Genomic DNA, 20,884 nt, shown 5'->3' with positions numbered 1-20,884 from the left:
AAAATCCACAGAAAATTAGGGGTTGTTCTTTTTAATGCAACCAGTTAATTAGCACGTTATTGAACAGTAACTATAAAGTTCTATAGTACCCATGACGTTTTTTGGATTACAATAAAATAACAAAAGTCACAATACCTTCTGGTCGGTATTAGTTCCATGCGGCGTCGATGACCATAGTGTGCGATTTTGTAGAAAATTCCCCTAGGCCAAGGTTCATATTTGTTGGTATGTGAAGTTCTTTATCTATCTATCTTAATTTGTAGGCGTACTTCCACATACAAAACGGATGTACTTCGAATAATTAACATGCATATGGAATACTCCCTTCCCCAAAGAGAGATGAGTGTTTAAAACCACCCAACAAAGACAACGCATTCCCTATAGGTCTTTGTATTCTCATGGTGGTTGCTTGGAGATGGCAGTGAAACTGTCGCCCCTTCTCTTAAAAAGTAATGCCAGCATCGTACCACCGGGGGGTCTGGGTGGTGTGGGATACCGAGGGTTTAAAACCACCAAACAAGGACAGACTCCACAACCCTTTCTCTATAAGTCTACGTACTCCCATAGTGGTCTTTTTGGAGATGAAAATAAAACTGTCGTCTGCTGGGGAGGTATTCTATACCCCCCTCCCCACCCCCCAAATTCACCCGTACAATTCCTTACACAATACACTTCATAAGGGTTTAAGAAACATCAACATAAAGGTTCTTCAAGACCTTTAAAGGTTTTTAAACACTAAAAACGGTCTGATGCCTTTCACAATGAGACTCTTCTAGACCGAATCCGAATTCTAAGGGACTCCAAAGGGTGCCTCAGGGAGTCTGGAGAACTTGAAAGTTCCTTAATGGGTCTAAAGACTCCTCAAAGTTTGCCTTTTTCCAAACACTCTGCCACACCAAGTATCTTAAATGCTAAAGACCAAGTGTTGATAGGTAGGTAGTTCCTAAACTCCTCTTGGAGACTTTTTTAAATCTTCTGCAGTGCGTTCAGTAGTTGAATGTGCTTCTCTCTTTCTAACATAAACGTACGACCGTTGATAGGTTCGTATGGTTTCACGTCAGCTGTCAATAAACGCCATCTTGTTTCTTGTGTCAAACGAAAACGCTTATAAACTTCAAAAAAGGTCGATTTGTCTTGTAAAAACACGGGAATTTGAACCATATGCACAAAGTAAAAAAGGAGTAGATCGGCATCACCTGCCAAACAGGCGAACGGACCGGAAAAATCATTGAACGCACGCCACCGTTAGAGGTTAGTGGAAGGCTCCGCAAGTCTTTTAAAAATATTAATTTTCTAGACACAAGGGTTTCGACGGATCCAGAGCACTCTCCTGAAGTGTGCAATCTGTGAAAAAGACCTCCTCCATTGTTGCCTGGTAGCCAAAGAACTTTATAGAGGTATGTTAAAACTCTTTCGAAACACCCGTTTTGAAGTAATCGTTTATAATGTTATCCTGGTAGGCAAGAGCAAAAATACCTCTCTGCGCACTTCCTTATAATGACACGAAAAACTCGACGATTTAATTTAAAACGACTTTGAACCACCCCTCTAGATGTACGAAAAAAAACTCGCGGTTTGTAATGCTCTCCTGGTAAATAAGGAACATTTATCTTTCTTTATAACAAGAATAAGTGCCTCCTTACAAAATATATTCTCGTGATAGGGCGATCTAGAAAATTTAAGCTACATTAGGGTTTTAAAACATTCCTCTAGGAGTGCGAAGACAGCATTTCTGTCCAAGTACCTCCTCGCATATTATATCCACCTGCTGGATTAATTTCATATATCTATGTGACGGCAAAGTCTTTAAACAGCTCTTCTCCAAGTGCTCTTTGCTTTATTTGCGTTTTGATTACCTACGTATGTTGTCCTGGCAGCTCAAGAACACATCTCCGAAGAATACCTTTTATGCTAGAAGGAGATATGCCATCTCGCACATTTCATTTACACGGAATGCGAAAAGAACCCTCGTATGTTCTCCTGGTAGGCAAAGGACAATTACAAACACTAAGTAATACTTCTTTTTAGGAGCATAAATATTTACCCGTATTGTATTATGTTTTCCTAATGCAAAAATCTCGTTTGGTACGTTTTCCTAGAAGAGAAGGAGCATGCACGACATTTAAAAGCCGAATTACATCTTCACATATTATATTCTCCTGATACAAAGAGTTACAAATCTTTTACAGGAAGTGCTCCTCTTATTGGACCACCTCACGGTCGATATTCTCCTGATAGAGATTCTGAATTTAAAACGAAAATAAAAACACCTCCTGCAGTGCGAATAAGATCTGGTCTCCCGATATAAAAAAAGGAGAAAACTGTAGTGGACACCTTGTACATATTTATTATGTATATTAAAAGGTTAATAAAAGGCTACACCAATGCCGAGCGAGCCGAAGGCGAGTTCGGCATAAATCGTGTTGTATGAGGACGCTTTTCGAAATACGCATCCTCACTACTCTTTCCAAATTGACATGACCACCCACAAAATGGCGCTAATAGGTTAACTCGGACATTTTTTACCATGAACGAATCGAATTCATCGAAACTAACACAAACACTTTTTATTCTACGTCATGCTAACTGAGCTGTTTTGGTGACGTAAACCCCATTAAATTGTATTATCGCTAGCTAACGCCCGACAGACTGTAGCCAGTAACTTTTCCAAACCGGGCATTACGCAGTAACTCATAAAATCATAAACCGCCATATTCATTAGGAAACTATTATCTTTTTGAAACTTTGAACAGAAAATCGTCCTCTAATAAATTCACCTTGTATCATCTAAAACAAAATTAAAAAAAAGTTTCGTGAAGCCTTGTGAAGCCTTTTGAAGCATTGTAAAGCATTGTGAAGCCTTGTCAAGCCTTGTAAAGACTTCTGAAGCTTTCTGAAGCATTATAAAGCCTTGTGAATCCTTGTGATGCCTTGTAATCTCAGAACCTTGGAGTCTTGGTGAAGCCTTGTCAAATCTTCTGAAGCCTTCTGAAGCCCTGTGAAGCCTTCTGAAGCCCTGTAAATCCTGATGAAACCTTGTGAAGCCTTGTGAAGCTTTTTGAATCTTGGTGAATCCTTCTGAAGCTTTTAAAAGTCTTCTGAAGCATTATGAAGCCATGTGAAGCCTTTTGAAGCATTGTAAAGCATTGTGAAGCCTTGTAAAACTTTGTGAAGCCTTGTCAAGCCTTGTGAAGCTTTCTGAAGCATTATAAAGCCTTGTGAATCCTTGTGAAGGCTTGTGATGCCTTGTAAAACTTTTTGAAACCTTCTGAAGCATTATGAAGCCTTGTAAATCCTTGTGAAGCCTTGAATCCTTGTAATCGTAGAGCCTTGGAGTCTTGGTGAAGCCTTGTGAAGCCTTGGGAAATCTTGTGAAGCCTTCTGAAGCCTTGTAAATCCTGGTGAAACCTTGTGAAGCCTTGTGATGCCTTCTGAAGCCTTGTGAAGCCTTGTGAAATATTGTGAAGCCTTCTGAAACCTTGTGAAGCCTTGTGAAGCTTTTTGAATCCTTTTGAATACTTCTGAAGCATTATGAAGCTTTCTAAAGCATTATGAAGCCTTCTGAAACATTATGAAGCCTGGTGAAGCCTTGTGAAGCCTTGCGAAGCCTTTTCAAGCATTATGAAGCCTTGTGAAGCTTTTTGAATCCTTGTGAAGCATTATAAAGCATTGTGAAGCCTGGTGAAGCCTTGTAAAGCATTGTGAAGGCTTGTGAAGCATTGTGAAGTCTTTTGAAACCTTGTGAACCCTTATAAAGCCGTGTGAAGCCTACTGAAGCATTATGAAGCATTGTGAAGCCTGGTGAAACCTTTTAAAGCCTTGTGAAGGCTTATGAAGCATTGTGAAGCCTTGCGAAGCCTGGTAACGCATTGTGAAGCCTGGTGAAGCCTTGTAAAGCCTTGTGAAGGCTTGCGAAGCATTGTGAAGCCTTGTGAATCCTTTTGAATCCTTCTGAAGCCTTCTGAAGCATTATGAAGCCTTGAGAAGCCTTGTGATGCCTTTTCAAGCATTATGAAGCCTTGTGAAGCTTTTTGAATCCTTGTGATGCATTATAAAGCATTGTGAAGCCTTGTAAAGCATTGTGAAGGCTTGTGAAGCATTGTGAAGTCTTTTGAAACCTTGTGAACCCTTATATAGCCGTGTGAAGCCTACTGAAGCATTATGAAGCATTGTGAATCCTGGTGAAACCTTGTGAATCTTTTTGAATCCTTCTGAAGCCTTCTGAAGCATTATGAAGCCTGGTGAAGTCTTGTGAAGCCTTGTGGGCCTTGTCAAACCTTCTGAAGCATTATGAAGCATTGTGATGCCTTGTGAAGCCTTGCGAAGCCTTGCGAAGCCTTGCGAAGCCTTGCGAAGCCTTTTCAAGCATTATGAAGCGTTGTGAAGCTTTTTGAATCCTTGTGATGCATTATAAATCATTGTGAAGCCTGGTGAAGCCTTGTAAAGCATTATGAAGGCTTGTGAAGGATTGTGAAGTCTTTTGAAACCTTGTGAACCCTTATATAGCCGTGTGAAGTCTACTGAAGCATTATGAAGCATTGTGAATCCTGGTGAAACCTTGTGAATCCTTTTGAATCCTTCTGAAGCCTTCTGAAGCATTATGAAGCCTTCTGAAGCATTATGAAGCCTTGAGAAGCCTTGTGAAGCATTATAAAGCATTGTGAAGCGAGCCTGGTGAAGCCTTGTGAAGTCTTGTGGGCCTTGTCAAACCTTCTGAAGCATTATGAAGCATTGTGATGCCTTGTGAAGCCTTGTGAAGTCTTGCGAAGCCTTTTCAAGCATTATGAAGCCTTGTGAAGCTTTTTGAATCCTAGTGATGCATTATAAATCATTGTGAAGCCTGGTGAAGCCTTGTAAAGCATTGTGAAGGCTTGTGAAGCATTGTGAAGTCTTTTGAAACCTTGTGAACCCTTATATAGCCGTGTGAAGTGAAGCCTACTGAAGCGTTATGAAGCATTGTGAAGCCTGGTGAAACCTTTTAAAGCCTTGTGAAGGCTTATGAAGCATTGTGAAGCCTTGTGAAGCCTGGTAAAGCATTGTGAAGCCTGTTGAAGCCTTGTAAAGCCTTGTGAAGGCTTGCGAAGCATTGTGAAGCCTTGTGAAACCTTGTGAATCCTTTTGAATCCTTCTGAAGCCTTCTGAAGCATTATGAAGCCTTGTGAAGCATTATAAAGCATTGTGAAGCAAGCCTGGTGAAGCCTTGTAAAGCCTTGTGAAGGCTTGTGAAGCATTGTGAAGCCTGTGAAACCTTGTGAATCATTCTGAAGCCTTTTGAAACCTTCTGAAGCATTATGAAGCCTTGTGAAGCATTATAAAGCATTGTGAAGCCTGGTGAAGCCTTGTGAAGGCTTGTGAAACGTTGTGAAGCCTTGTGAAGCCTTGTGAAGTCTTTTAAAACCTTGTGAACCCTTGCAAAGCCTTGTGAAACCTTTTGAAGCCACCGGACTTTACGTCAAAGAAAGAAGTGGTGCAGAAGAATTTGGGCAGGATCATCCCAGGGTAGTTAAGGTCCATCATTCATTTTCAAAACGATGGCGTCGAGGCTTGTGAGTGATTCCATCAAAGTTCATGTAGCTGGCGTATTTGAGATTTGCTCCTGGGCTTCAAATTCTCAACAGGTTATGGACGCCGTTCCTCAGAACCTGAGAGCAATTAATGGCAGAAATCTATTTCCAACTGACGAGGCCCAAAGTAAGGATTACTTTGCTAACCAGAGAAGCATGTATTCACATTCTCACTGAAGTTCGGGGGATGTAGCGAATAAGAAAGGAACGCCAACCAAGAGAGAAGGTTCGATTCTCTTTGTGGACATTTCTGGGCCGATCCATGGACGGACTGTACTTTGTTGGATCGGTCGGAGACAGGCCGGTACAGACGAGATGAGAAGCCAAGTGCTTTTATTTCGCACTATATACAGGTGGCTGGGGCCCAGAATTTTTGTATCATGGAAAAGGCAGATAGTCCAAGAAACCTATTATTTAGAGGGTCATTCCTGGGTCAGAGCTAAAGGTGAAGAGGGAAGTGGTCGTGATGGATATTTAAAATTACGCGCCTTGTGCACGCGCCGAACTAGATATAAAGGGTCAACTGTCCATATCAACAGAGCATAAAAGCAGGTAGGAGTGCAATCAGGTTTGAGTCCGTGTTTAGAGCAATATTATTGTCGCGATTTTTCAGTTTCTTATTCCGCCCGTATACACAAAGTTTCGAGTCGGGTACCTTGGTGTGTTCAGTTTATCCTTAATTAAAATACCTGTGCCTAGTTACCGCTTCAAGAAACTGTAAGTAGGTAATCTTTTATACTTATCGCTTGCGCCATGGCCAACATGCCATACAAAAGCTGGCTTCATTCAAAATGCAACGTAAATTTAGAGACTTCAAAATCACATCAAGCTACTTTAGGCGCCAAATTTGAACGATTAGCCGACATTTTTCGCAGTCATTCAAGATAATACAATATCTACCTACAACGCATTAGTTATTCACGATAAACGCTTATCTACTTTTCGGGAGTATTCTGCCTCCGATGACTTCCTAGGTACAGTCCGTACTGCTTATTAACGAGCGAGAAAAAGCGAGTTCATGATTTTGGACTTTCTGTCCGTCCGTCCGTCCGTCTGTGTACATGATAACTCGCGAACGGTTTCGAATATTTCAATTCTGTTTTCTGTAATAGGTAGGCAATGGTCAAGGGACTAACTGTTCAAATGTTGGGTAATACTCGTCAACCGAAAGTGACCTTGTCGCTCGTTGTCTGTAATAGTGCAGTTTATTATAAAGCTGATGTAACTCCCAACTTCAGCCTGCCAGTTTGGCGTAACGGTTTAACACTCGGGCTCTAACCTCACAGGTGGTGAGTTCAAATCCCACAACTTGCCAGTACAAAATCTCCTAATTACGATACCTCGGAGGGCTAGTAAAGCTGGCGGCAGTCGGCTAGATGTTTTATCAACGATCAACAATTTTACAACGGATGGACAGACTCGAGCGCCACCAAGGTTACGGTCTTGCCCGTGGTGAAGGTCGGCGGTCGGAGCGGTCTTGGAAACTCGGGTAAACTTAACCCGAGTAAACGGAACGGAAAGGGTCGCGCGGGGAAGTTATAGTTTGTACAAACCAATTTATTTCGATGAGACCTTTCATTAGAATACCATGAAGGGTAGACCATGTGTTTGCCCCCCCCCATTTTCAAAAGTTTAACTTGGCACCACTAAAGGCATGCGTATGCAAAATTTGAGGCCAATTTGTTGTCTACATCTCAGGAAATAATTCGTGGGGGGGGGGGGGGGAGACTGCAACACTTCTAGAATTCAGGACTTCAAAACTTCAAGACTTCCAAGACTTCAAAACTTCAAGGCTTCAAAACTTTACAAGGCTTCACAAAGATTCACACGGCTTCAAAAGATTTCACAAGAATTCGCAAAGCTTCACAAGGGTTCACAGGGAGTCACAAGGATTCACAAGGATTCACAACGGTTCCAAGACTTCCAAGACTTCCAAAACTTCCAAGACTTCCAAGACTTCAAGACTTCCAAGACTTCCAACACTTCAAAAATTCAAGGCTTCAAAACTTTACAAAGCGTCACAAGGATTCACAAAGCTTCACAAGACTTCACAAGGCTTCAAAGACTTCCAAGACTTCCAAGACTTCCAAAACTTCCAAAACTTCCAAGACTTCAAGACTTCCAACACTTCCAAGACTTCAAAACTTCAAGGCTTCAAAACTTTACAATGCTTCACAAGGATTCACAAGGCTTCACAAGGCTTCCAAGACTTCCAAGACTGCCAAGACTTCCAAGACTTCCAAGACTTCCAAGACTTCAAGACTTACAAGACTTCCAAGACTTCAAAACTTCAAGGCTTCAAAACTTTACAAAGCTTCATAAGGATTCACAAGGCTTCACAAGGCTTCCAAGACTTCCAAGACTTCCAAGACTTCCAAGACTTCCAAGACTTCCAAGACTTCCAAGACTTCCAAGACTTCCAAGACTTCCAAGACTTCAAGACTTCCAAGACTTCCAAGGCTTCAAAACTTTACAAGGCTTCACAAGGATTCACAATGCTTCACAAGGCTTCACACGGTTTCACAAGGTTTCACAAGGCTTCACAAGACTTCACAAGAATTCGCAAAGCTTCACAAGGGTTCACAGGGATTCACAAGGCTTCACAAGGCTTCCAAGACTTCCAAGACTTCCAACACTTCCAACACTTCCAAGACTTCCAAAACTTCCAAGACTTCCAAGACTTCCAAGACTTCCTTTCAAAACTTCAAGGCTTCAAAACTTTACAAAGCTTCATAAGGATTCACAATGCTTCATAAGGCTTCAAACGGCTTCACAAGGTTTCACAAGGCTTCACAAGACTTCACAAGACTTCACAAGAATTCACAAAACTTCGCAATGCTTCACAAGGCTTCACAAGGCTTCCAAGACTTCCAAGACTTCAAAACTTTACAAGGCTTCACAAGGATTCACAATGCTTCACAAGGCGTCACACGGCTTCACAAGGTTTCACAAGGCTTCACAAGACTTGACAAGAATTCGTAAAGCTTCACAAGGGTTCACAGGGCTTCACAAGGCTTCCAAGTCTTCCAAGACTTCAAAACTTTACAAGGCTTCACAAGGATTCACAATGCTTCACAAGGCTTGACACGGCTTCACAAGGTTTCACAAAGCTTCACAAGATATCACAAGAATTCGCAAAGCTTCACAAGGGTTCACAGGGAGTCACAAGGATTCACAAGGCTTCATAAGGCTTCCAAGACTTCCAAAACTTCCAAAAATTTCCAAGACTTCCAAGACTTCAAGACTTCCAAGACTTCCAACACTTCCAAGACTTCAAAACTTCAAGGCTTCAAAACTTTACAATGCTTCACAAGGATTCACAAGGCTTCACAAGACTTCCAAGACTTCAAGACTTCCAAGACTTCAAAACTTTACAAGGCTTCACAAGGATTCACAATGCTTCACAAGGCTTCACACGGCTTCACAAGGTTCACAGGGCTTCACAAGACTTCACAAGAATTCGCAAAGCTTCACAAGGGTTCACAGAGATTCACAAGGCTTCACAAGGCTTCCAATACTTCCAAGACTTCTTAAGACTCCAAGACTTCCAACACTTCCAACACTTCCCAAGACTTCCAAAACTTCCAAGACTTCCAAGACTTCAAGACTTCCAAGACTTCCAAGATTTCCAAGACTTCCAAAACTTCCAAGACTTCAAAACTTTACAACGCTTCATAAGGATTCACAATGCTTCATAAGGCTTCAAACGGCTTCACAAGGTTTCACAAGGCTTCACAAGACTTCACAAGAATTCGCAATGCTTCACAAGGGTTCACAGGGATTCACAAGGCTTCCAAGACTTCCAAGACTTCCAAGACTTCCAAGACTTCCAAGACTTCAAAACTTTACAAGGCTTCACAAGGATTCACAATGCTTCACAAGGCTTCAGACGGCTTCACAAGGTTTCACAAAGCTTCACAAGACTTCACAAGAATTCGCAAAGCTTCACAAGGGTTCACAGGGAGTCACAAGGCTTCACAAGGCTTCCAAGACTTCCAAGACTTCCAAGACTTCCGAGACTTCCAACACTTCAAGACTTCCAAGACTTCAAAACTTTACAAGGATTCACAATGCTTCACAAGGCTTGACACGGCTTCACAAAGTTTCACACGACTTCACAAGGTTTCACAAGGCTTCACAAGACTTCACAAGAATTCGCAAAGCTTCACAAGGGTTCACAGGGATTCACAAGGCTTCACAAGGCTTCCAAGACTTCCAAGACTTCCAAGACTTCCAAGACTTCCAAGACTTCAAGACTTCCAAGACTTCAAAACTTTACAAGGATTCACAATGCTTCACAAGGCTTGACACGGCTTCACAAAGTTTCACACGACTTCACAAGGTTTCACAAGGCTTCACAAGACTTCACAAGAATTCGCAAAGCTTCACAAGGGTTCACAGGGATTCACAAGGCTTCCAAGACTTCAAGACTTCCAAGACTTCAAGACTTCAAGACGTCAAGACTTCAAGACTTCCAAGACTTCCAAGACTTCAAAACTTCAAGGCTTCAAAACTTTACAAGGCTTCGCAAGGATTCACACGGAGTCACAAGAATTGACAATGCTTGACCAGTCTTTACAATACTTCACAAGACTTCATTGTACGTCCATTCACCTTTGAATAACAGAGTTTAATTTCGCGTGTTTAACTGTATTCGTAATTAATTTCCTGTCCCGTAAATAATTCACGTAGCTATAATCGTTGAAGCGTTGAAAACTTCCACTATTGTTCGTGTTTCCCGTAATAATTTCTAGTCGTAAATTATCCCTAGCAAACGCAAGTCACCAAAAAGCTTTAGTTCGCAATTTAAAAAATTGTCCGCATTTGGTTTTATATGTATATGTAATATACAAAAACACCTTGCGATAAATTCCAGGTGATCGACTTAACTGCGCTGACGACTCGACGCTAATTTCTAACAATACAAATTCTATCCTATGGTAATTCACAGGTGGTTAACGTAACATCGCTCACGTCTCAATGCGATTCCTCTAACACAACTGAAACACACCCTGCGACTTAGTTGCTCAACGCAAACGGTTCTCGACCCGAGTTCTTTTTCAGTTCAATGCGAATTGTCTTACGCTTCTCCCGGAGCAAACAATTTCCGACTACTATAACGGGAGCCCTTAATTGTTTTTCTTTTAATTTTAGTTGGGTAGCTCAGTGATACAAGGTGAATGGATATATTAGAGGGCGATTTCTTGTTCGAAGTTTCAAAAAGATAATGAATTTGGCGGTTTATAAATTTTATGAGTTACTGCGTAATGCCCGGTTAATAGTTACTGGCTACAGTCTGTCGGGCGATAGCTAGCAACAATACAATTTAATGGGGTTTACGTGACCAAAACAGTTCAGTTAGCTTGGCGCAGAATGAGACTCACGCAGTGTTTGTGTTAGTTTCGACGAATTCGATTCGTTCATGGATAAAAATGTCCGCGTTAACCTATCAGCGCCATTTTGTGGATGGTCTTGTCAATTTGGAAAGAGCAGGGATGCGTATTTCGAAAAGCGTCCTCGTTTGGTCTCCTGTACGGTGCCGAAATCGGAACGCATTATTGAACTTAAAATGTGCGTGATGAACGTACTCGAAGCGGCGTAAAGACGCATTTCTTGCGATATTCGCAGCACATGCGCAAGTAAATCCGTGTCCATTTCGTCCCTGCTCTTTGCGCGTCATTTAATTGGGAAATATACCAAGAACCCCTACTTGAATATTTAGTGATTCCAAAAAGTGTTGATGCCTCATTTTGCGCCTGTTCACTGTATACTAATTCCGTATATAGGATATCAACCTTGTATACTATTTGGTGAGAAACTTGCGTCAGAAGCGTTTTTTGAACCTCCATGACGTCGAAAATATGTCTAATTTATTCCAGTCTTTGTAGTCGCAATGCCGCATAATACCTAATTTTCAAAATTTTCTGATTTTAATTACAAAATTAGTTATGAAATCCTGGAAAATAACGTTAGAGATCTTGAAACCTTGAAAAAGCCTGTTCTTTTTTGCATAGTTATCAATTTACCGGAATTTTTATGTCAAAAAATCGTATGGAAAGTGTTACTTTTTTTCACGATTTTTACTATGCCTTTCCATGGCGTTTACTCTATCTATAAACAACATCAATTTTTGAGTGACAGGAAATCGTTAATGTCGATGAAATGTAATTTTGGGTTATTAAGGATGACTGTACAAAAAAATTTCGTGTACAATACGTTTAGAAAATGTCATATTTTCATAAATTTGTGTGATTAACTCAGGCTTCGCCCTCATTAATCATGCGATTATATCCGATTACAATAAAGAATTGAGTAGAAATGAATTCCTTTTGTTGAGACCTTTCATTAGAGTACCATGAACCAGTTCCACCCCCACCCCCTCTTTTCAGCCCTCCCCCCCACCGTCACACACTGATTTGAAAAATGAGTCCCGTGGGAAAGTTATAGTTTGTACAAACCGATCCATTTCGACCTTTCATTGGAATAACACGAAGATACTGTGTGTTCACCCCCTCACCCCATTTTCAAAAGTTCAAGTTGGTACCACTAAAGGCATGCGTATGCAAAATCTGAGATCAATTGGTTGTCGTATGTAAAAGTTATGCACGTTTTACTTTCAAAAAACAGTGCCTCAGGAAGTAATTCATTGGGGGGGGGGGGGGGGCTTTAAGACAGCGAAATTTGATGGCCGTCTGGCACACCTGTAAGATGTAGGCTACCTACTGCAAAAATTAAGTTTAAATTCAATATTTCCCTCCTCCTCTCTCCCTGTTTCCCTTGTCGTAAAGTAGCTACATTGACAATACGTTACGTTTTGTTACCCATGACTGTTTACTTCTTTTTCACACCTATTAATTAAAAAATCACGTTGTTATAATGAATGATTGAATGTTTTTAATACCATACTTTCTAAAAGACCGAAGAGAACCTTTATAGACCGAAAAAAACGCGCAGAACCGAACCGTTATTTTCTAGAACCGAAACCGGACCGGAACCGTTATAAATATTTTCGCTTAAATATAAACAGGACCGGAACCGGTATTTCATTTGGGCCCGGATCCCTGCTCCTAAATGACAAGAACTTTCGGATGCAACAAACTTGACGGGAACGGTTGCAAGCGGCGAATTAATTGCGCCCTAATTTACGGTAGCGGTGGTGGCTGAAACACAACTCTAGAAATTAAATCAATTACCATTAGTTTCTATCTCCAACTCCAACACAAATACTTTCGGCACGACATTTATCGGAACGAAGCTTCTAGATACCGGGTGCTCATCTACAGAGTGATTACTAAAACTGGTAATTTCCGGGTGGAAAACAGGTGCTTCGCTACAATTCTTCGCGCCATTTAACCAGCCGTTACTGTTAGCGATCCGAAAAAAACTTCTCGTTCTCTTTTATTGGAAAAGCGGGACTTCGACTCGAAAATGTTCCTTTCGCCTATATTTTACCACTCGGAAATCAAAGGCATTTCTGCGAATCGAAAGTTTTTCTTCGTCACGAGATTTAGGAGTACCCGGTATATAATATGTTTTTACCCAAAGTTTAACTGCTAATTCTTTACCATCCGGATTGATTTCACTCATGTTCCGGTTCTCGAGTTACAAACCGCAAATCTTCACACATACACATGAAGATATTTCTCGCAACGCTGCTAAAAATGTCGTCCGCGTATCAATTTTTTTCGCACACTGGTATTTGTACGTGGTAGTTCTTGAAATTAAACATTTTTACTTAAAATAAACCAAGAATATACCCAAATACGTGCTTGCTCGCGAAAATCAGCTTAGAACGATCGCTCCTCCACTTCTCTCGCTATTCGAATCTCGCCCGTTAGAAGTACCGAAACGGGACCCATTTTCTGAACGCAACAACCTCGACTAGCGTACCTTTTTAAAGGAATAGTAAACCTGCATTTTCGTCACGTGCTCGACCTTAAACACAACGAAACGAAACTCTTTCCCCATTACGTTTCTTGTTATCACTTGTTACCTATCGCCAGATATACTTTTTTATGTTCGCTATGAAGCGGTATAAGCGTAAATTTTCTTAGGGCTCTTGAAAATACATGGAAAACGCTTGAAGGTCTTTAAAGATTCTCTTTAAAAGATTAGGATATTACAAGTAGGCATTCAATTGCTCAAAGCGGCTTTCAAAGCTCATAAATACACTTGCCCTCATTTGATCTTAAACATTTTTTAGCACCTCTCTCATGGGAGATTTAAAGGTACGATAGGTAAAGGGAAAAGGGCCTTATTCTTTTCTGAACGCAATGACCTCGATTGGCGTGCTCTAACAACCAATAGAAATCTGAATTACGGCTTTCCCCAATACGTTTTTTTTAATTATCACCACACTTACTTTCGTTCAAGTTTGCTATAAAGCGGTACGTGTGGAAAATTCCCTATGCTTAACAAAACACAAAATCAATACGAAATTTTTAAAACGGCAAAGCGACCACCTATTATACTATTCTTTACGCCTCACTCCTTTCGTAGTCATCCTTGTTTGAAATCCCCCTCACTTCTTCGACACACTTATTCACGTCTTTTTTGCAGTAATCATTTGTCCCGATTTTTTTTCACCAACTGACGCATGCCCCAAACCTCCCTCCTTATGTATCCTTCACTTCTCTATTGTAAGCTGTTTGTAAGTCTTTCAACCCCTCTTCCGGATTCTTTTACACCTTCCTTCTCTTCCGTCATTCCTAGTTTAAACCACCCTTACTCACTCACATTTCTTAGCGTTTCCCTTGGCGTTTCGTATTGTTCGTACCCCTAGCATCACATCTCTTTGCATGTCCAGTTCACGCCTCTTTAACATCGCTTAGTCGCCACCTCTCCGGTTCCTCTTTGACACCTTCCCGTCCCTTTACCCATTCCTATTTTCTGTTTTGTCATATTTCCCTCATTCATTTTAGCGCACTTTTTATGAACTAAAAAAATGTACTCCCCCCCCCCCCCCCCACATACCATATTTGGGTGGAGCATAACGTGGTCCAGTGACCCGGTAGGTTTACTTACCCAGCGACTCGATGACCCAGCTTGATCCGGTGATCCACTTTAAGTTTGACTCAAACTGGGTTATTGGATTAGGTTACTGCCTACTGGGTCAAACTGGGTCGATGGGTCAAATTGGGTCACTGGGTGATATTGGGTCACTGGGTGAAAGTGGGTCACTGCGTCAATCTGAGCAACTGAAGAGCTTGATCCGGTGATCCACTTTAAGTTTGACTCAAACTGGGTTATTGGATTAGGTTACTGCCTACTGGGTCAAACTGGGTCGATGGGTCAAATTGGGTCACTGGGTGATATTGGGTCACTGGGTGAAAGTGGGTCACTGCGTCAATCTGAGCAACTGAAGAGGGTATGATCTGACCCAGTGACCCAGTTGACCCAGTCTAACTCTGCTAGTACACTTTCAAACACCTGACTGACTAGAGTAATCTGCCGTTCGGGCGCCTCCTCCTACTTGTTGACCAACATGGTGGTTCTCCTATCCTGCTCCGCCTGTTTTATGACATCTTGAACATAGGGCAGGACATCGTCCAAGGAGAGTGGCCCTCTGTGCCGCACATGCAACATTTTTTCGTCATTTTGGCACTTGTCCCTGAGGTGCCCCACTTCCTCGCAATTGGAACAGCGCTTCTTCCTTCTCTGCACTTATGGTCCTCCTCCTGTATCCCGCGTATTTTGTTATTACCACTCTCTTGTTCAGTCTACAGGGGGATACACCCACCCAAACACGATGGAACGTGTCTAGTTTCACCGCTGTCGTTTTCACCGTATAAATCGTGGCTGTTCTGGTCCTTCGGCAGCCGGCTCCCTCCTGAAGTTTAAGCAACGCCTCCTCCGCGTCTTCGTCCTGCATGAGCTGGTCTATGTCTCTGCACCGCCGTCTCCCCTAACGGACAGTTTGGCCTACTCCTCATGTCTCTTGTCTCGATCACGTCGGTTCAGTGTGACCCTAAGATGTCCGTCTTTGGTTTTCTTGATGACTTTGACTGCCTGCGATGATACCCCCTCGCCGGTGACCCCTCCAGTTACTGCGCCGCGAAGACCATTCTCATCTGCCTCTTCATTTTCCTCCTCTCATTCTCTAATAACGATCTCGATCTTCTTGAATGGCAGCATTCCTCCCGTTGGTGCCGTATTGCCAGCTCCTTCTTGGTTCTCTCCTGTGGCTCCACTCCTTCTACTCTGGCTCGCCCACCTCATTTGATCGCAACGCTCATTATGTCGTCCGCAGAGCGGGCTTCATCAATCGGGACCTGTATCACCTCCCTGCTGACCTCCCTTTTGCATCGGCGTCACACTCCCTCTTCCGCCTTTCCCTGTTTTTCTTCAGCATCGGTGCTACTCCTGGTAGTCCCTTGCCCTTAAATCACCTTCCTCACGTCTTCACTCGCAAGGTACGACACAATCCTTAATTCCCGTGTTATTAATGATCCTCCAGATCGTTTATAACATTGGATTGCTGTCTGTCTGTCCGTTTTTCTGTCCGTCTGTCCGTGTGCACGAACTTTGTGTAGAAGCGTCCGATCGCTTTGAAATTTGATACACATGGTCTTCAGGATATAAGAAAGGACTAACGGGCCAGAAAGTTACAGTCCAAAAACTGCTCAAACCTCAGGCAACTATGCAGATGAATTTTTAAAAATAAATGCGCACGCGCAACCCAGCTTTGTATCTGCGTAATGACAAATTTCTTAAGGTATTTAAATGAAATTGCACATGTACGCACCTCCAATAAAATTAAAACTAAAGACGAATCAAAAAATGTGTTTTGAGCATCCGCGATATGACATTTTTTATTTGTTCAGATATTTAAATGAAATTTCACATGCGCGCACCTCTAATAAAAGTAAAATTAATGCCGAATCAAAAAAATGTTTCGCGCATGCGCGATGACAAATTTTTTAATTTGTTAAGATATTTAAATGAAATGTCACATGCACGCACCTCTAATAAATGTAAAACTAAAGCCTAATCATAAGATGTGTTTTTGCGCATGCGCAATATCAAATTCTTTATTTGTTCAGATATTTAAACGAAATTTCACATGCACGCACCTCTAATAAATGTAAAACTAAAACCTAATCAAAAGATGTGTTTCTGCGCATGCGCAATATCAAATTGTCTATTTGTTGAGATATTTAAATGAAATTTCACATGCACGCACCTCTAATAAATGTAAAACCAAAGCCTATTCAAAAGATGTGTTTTTGCGCATGCGCAATATCAAATTCTTTATTTGTTCAGAGATTTAAATTAAATTTTCGAATCCACGCGCCTCTAATAAAAGTAAAAGAAAAGCCGAATCAAAAAATGCGTTTTGCGCATGCGCAATATCAAATTCTTTATTTGTTCAGATATTTAAATGAAATTTCGAATCCACGCGCCTCTAACAAAAGTAAAACTAAAGCCGAATCAAAAAATGTGTTTTGCGCATGCGCAATCTCAAATTTTTTACTTGTTCACATGCACGTACTTGGGGGGGGGGGGGTTAAACACATATTCTAGCCTTCATGGTGTTCTAATGAAAGGTCTCACCGAAATAAATAATTAAATTGAAATAATTGTACAAAGTATAACTTTCCCGTGCGACTCCCGTGTGCACAATTTATACTTGTTTTTTTTATGTCTTTGGCAGTAGTTTTACAAATCATATTGTCCAGTTTCCCCACTTTGACTTGCACCTTATGAATCAGGTGTAGAGTTCTTGTTTTCTTAAATACCCGCTGAAAGAGAGCACAAATTAGTAAATGTGAATGAGGCAGTCCCTGAAACAGAACCTGGAATCGTGTGATGTTACATAATTGGTTGCTTTTCAACAATAAATTAGTCTTAAATTGACGCTACGTTAAAATATTTGGATGATACCTAACAATAATTTAATTACTGGGCCACCGGGTCAAGACGGGTCACTGAGTAAAGCTGGGTCAAGATGGGTCACTGGGTCAAGCTGGGTCACCGGGTCAAGCTGGGTCACCGGGTCAAGCTGGGTCACCGGGTCAAACTGGGTCACCGGGTCAAGCTGGGTCACCGGGTCAAGCTGGGTCACTGGGTCAAACTGGGTCAAGCTGGGTCACCGGGTCAAGCTGGGTCACCGGGTCAACTGGGTCACCGGGTCACTGGGTCACCGGGTCACTGGGTCAGTAAACTAACTGGGTCACCGGGTCACTGGGTCACTCTATGCTTGACCCAGTCCAACTCTGCTTATGACAATCGAAATTCACAGCCAAGAGATGAGCTAACACGAGGCCTTCCTCTTCCGTTTTACAATCCCCCGAAAAACCTCGTTGAACACTACGAAATAATTATTCGCAGGTGTAAAACATTCGACTGTAAGATGCGGACAACGCAAGTGCAACGGTTCTACGCGGGGAAAACGGTCCTGGTGACGGGCGGCACCGGCTTCCTGGGTAACTACCTCATCGAGAAGCTGTTAAGATCGTGCGCGGACATCAAGAAGATTTATCTGCTGATCCGCGCAAAGAAAGGGAAAACTCCCGAGGAACGTTTAACGGGTTTCCTGAACAATTCGGTAAGCTGTCGCACTTGGTACCGGTCTTCTTCATCGGCGCGCCTTGCAGGTTCACAAAAGATTGAAGCAAGAAAATCCGCGCGTGTTGGAGAAGTTGGACGTCGTGACCGGCGACCTGGAACTGCCCAAGCTCGGTTTGGGGGATCGGGATTGGGCGACGATCGTCGAGGAGGTGAATTGCGTTTTTCACGTCGGCGCCACGGTGAAGTTCACCGAAGAGCTGAGACGCGCCATTTTGATTAACGTCGGAGGCACCGACAGCGTCGTCGAGTTGGCTAAAACAATGAAACATCTTCAGGTAGATCGAAACCCGGAACCCTTCCTTACCATTCAACCAGTTAAAATTCTGTGCAATGGCAAGTAGGGGGTAATGTAATAGGGACCGCGATTATTTCTCGATGTAACAATCCAAAGTGTTTCAGAGTTTTGTCCACGTGTCAACCGCATTCTCGCAGTGTCTTCGCGAAGTAACCGAAGAGACCTTCTACCCAACCGACGAAGACGGGGAGCGGTTGCTGGAGATGGCTCGCTCGCTCGATCGCGAAACTATGAACGATCTGTCCGAGGCGTGAGTGTCCGCAATAGCGGATTGGCTTGAATTGTCCCCTTAGAATTTTAGATAAGTGGCCCAATTCGTACGTTTTCACCAAGCACATTGCCGAAGACTTGATAAAGAGGAAAGCGGACTGCCTACCGATAGCAGTAGTTCGTCCATCGATAGGTAAAATCATTGACTTACTCGACGATCTCAATTTAGAGTTCCAGTGATGTCACCGTACGACGTTCCGGTTACGTGCTGGGCTTCGACCTTCGATCCCAACTCTCTGCTGATGGGCGCGATCAATATGGGACTTTCGCACAGTCTGCGCTGCGACCCGAAGCATGTCGTGGAGTTCATTCCGGTCGACTTGGTCGTAAACCACGCGATTGTCATCGGGTGGTCCGTAGGGATCAGGTAACTTCAGAAACTTTAGAGACCTTAGAGACCTCAGAGACTTCAAGACTTTAGAGACTTTAGAGACTTTAGAGACTTTAGAGACTTTAGAGACTTTAGAGACTTTAGAGACTTTAGAGACTTTAGAGACTTTAGAGACTTTAGAGACTTTAGAGACTTTAGAGACTTGTGGTGGTGAGGCGACTGGAAGGTTAAACCGATTTTTCTAGGGGAGCTCAGGGACCGATACCGATATATAATTGCGTCAGCGGCCAACAAAATCCGATCACTTGGGGCAAGTGTTTCGTTTCGGCCATCGGTTGGTGAAATAACCACGGACTTTTCCAGGTCTCCAGGACGAGCACCGACAGAAGAGCGAATGGGTTCTGCCTTCGAGCAAAAAGATTTTCCACAGTTTCATGGTGTACACCACCAACAGGTTTGTACTGCAGTTGGTCGACTTGGTTTACCTCCCCCTTATCCACGTGATCAACTCCATCAGCTTACTTCGCGGGGAAACACACATGTGAGTGGGGTTTATCGTCGTGTAACATCGCATTTGAACCACCCTTTCAGAATCTTAATAATGTACAGGAAGATGAAGGAGTTTAGCAAGGTTGTCGAATTTGTAACTTGTCGCCAGTGGAATTTCAAAGATGATAACACGCGAGCACTTTGGAACTCTTTGGACGAAGATGATCGCTGTTTATTCAATTTCGACGTAAAATCCATCGATTGGATTGTATTCTCAGTGCAAGCCGTCGCCGGTGCACGAATCAACGTGCTGCAAGACGATCTATCGAGCTTAAGCAAAGCCAAACGGAAATCCCACCTACTGAAAGTATTTCATTATTTACTGCTTGTAATTTATTTGTCGTTGTTCGTGTTTATTCTGTACAAATCGTTTTATGTATGCAAGTCTATTTTAAGTAAATAAAAAATAGTAATGAACGAACACGGAGGCCCCGAACGAGGGACAACTTACCCATTCCAGGGGTTGAGATCTGCTAATAAAAATTCTGTGGTTCTGAATTTGATTTGCGTTGCCAATTTTTATGTGTCACTGTTTCCGTGTACCTACTTGGTGACCTGTTAATATGTTAAGGAAGTAATTGGCGTCAGTCTGTCTCGCGTGGAGAGGAGATAAGACTGTCATAGCCTCTGCACGCACCTGACCGATCGATGCCCAGAGTCATTGGCCAGCTAGGCCAGCGTCCTACCGGTGAGCACCGGTACCACCGTTACGCCATCTGTGGCCCCATCCGCACCCAAAGCGCCGCAGATGCATCAGTCACGGCAAGAAACAGGGATCCCGGGAAAAGATGACTTCGCCAACTGACTCCTAGTAGAATGGAAGAGGCAACGAATTCAACGAGTCACATTAGAATAACAGGAGCGTACGCAGACCGTTCAAGCTCGAGACCTGTTTGTCACTTTGGAAAGTAGACCAAGGTCACCTGCTACGTGCCGGTGCAGTTAAAAGGAAATTCGCCCCCCGATCTGTAGTAGTGTCTGACCTTGGAAAGTTGGGCAAGATAAATCTGAAAAATCGATTTCTCGCCCCCAAACGTCAATGACCCCATTTTTGTGGTCTTAAAATTCAATTTGAAAGTTATCCAAGGTCAAATAACCCCATTTTTGTCAACACATTTCAGTTTCAAGGTCATTGAACACAAATCGACCCCAAACGCGTATCTTATCCACAGGTTAACACCAATTGAACCTTCACGTTTGGGCCCGTGTTTACGTTTGGGTTCGATTCGCGTTCAGTGACCTTGAAAATGAAATGTGATGACAAACATGGAATCATTGACCTTTGATGGCACACTTTTCTAGGTC

General features: G+C 42.6%; 1 protein-coding gene across 3 annotated transcripts; it reads left to right on the top strand.

Moving 5' to 3' along the window:
- The first annotated feature begins 1,109 nt into the window (after positions 1-1,109).
- Positions 1,110-20,077, top strand: LOC116161856 (fatty acyl-CoA reductase wat-like). Of its 3 annotated transcripts, XM_031475329.1 has the most exons (10): positions 1,110-1,251; positions 1,298-1,397; positions 17,895-18,111; positions 18,161-18,409; positions 18,534-18,679; positions 18,723-18,832; positions 18,877-19,066; positions 19,276-19,340; positions 19,394-19,571; positions 19,622-20,077. In XM_031475329.1, the coding sequence occupies exons 3-10, from the start codon at positions 17,917-17,919 to the stop codon at positions 19,980-19,982; spliced, it is 1,494 nt and encodes a 497-aa protein (XP_031331189.1). In that variant the 5' UTR covers positions 1,110-1,251; positions 1,298-1,397; positions 17,895-17,916; the 3' UTR covers positions 19,983-20,077. The 3 variants fall into 3 exon arrangements, with proteins under 3 accessions (XP_031331189.1, XP_031331188.1, XP_031331187.1); XM_031475328.1 differs by lacking the exons at positions 1,110-1,251; positions 1,298-1,397 and adding an exon at positions 6,134-6,281; XM_031475327.1 differs by lacking the exons at positions 1,110-1,251; positions 1,298-1,397 and adding an exon at positions 6,134-6,285.
- The last annotated feature ends 807 nt before the right edge of the window (positions 20,078-20,884 follow it).

Source organism: Photinus pyralis, unplaced genomic scaffold (genome assembly GCF_008802855.1).
Source record: "Photinus pyralis isolate 1611_PpyrPB1 unplaced genomic scaffold, Ppyr1.3 Ppyr1.4_LG10, whole genome shotgun sequence".
In the NCBI taxonomy this organism is placed as follows: Eukaryota; Metazoa; Arthropoda; class Insecta; order Coleoptera; family Lampyridae; genus Photinus; species Photinus pyralis.
This window is presented reverse-complemented; position numbering and strand designations above follow the sequence as displayed.

What these genes read in the sequence shown, in the direction of transcription:
- LOC116161856 (XM_031475329.1), top strand. Translation starts at nt 17,917, where the DNA reads ATGCGGACAACGCAAGTGCAACGGTTCTACGCGGGGAAAACGGTCCTG. An exon ending in GGGTGGTCCGTAGGGATCAG is followed by an intron (nt 19,067 to 19,275) that starts GTAACTTCAGAA and finishes CGATTTTTCTAG; the next exon opens with GGGAGCTCAGGGACCGATAC. An exon ending in ACAAAATCCGATCACTTGGG is followed by an intron (nt 19,341 to 19,393) that starts GCAAGTGTTTCG and finishes GGACTTTTCCAG; the next exon opens with GTCTCCAGGACGAGCACCGA.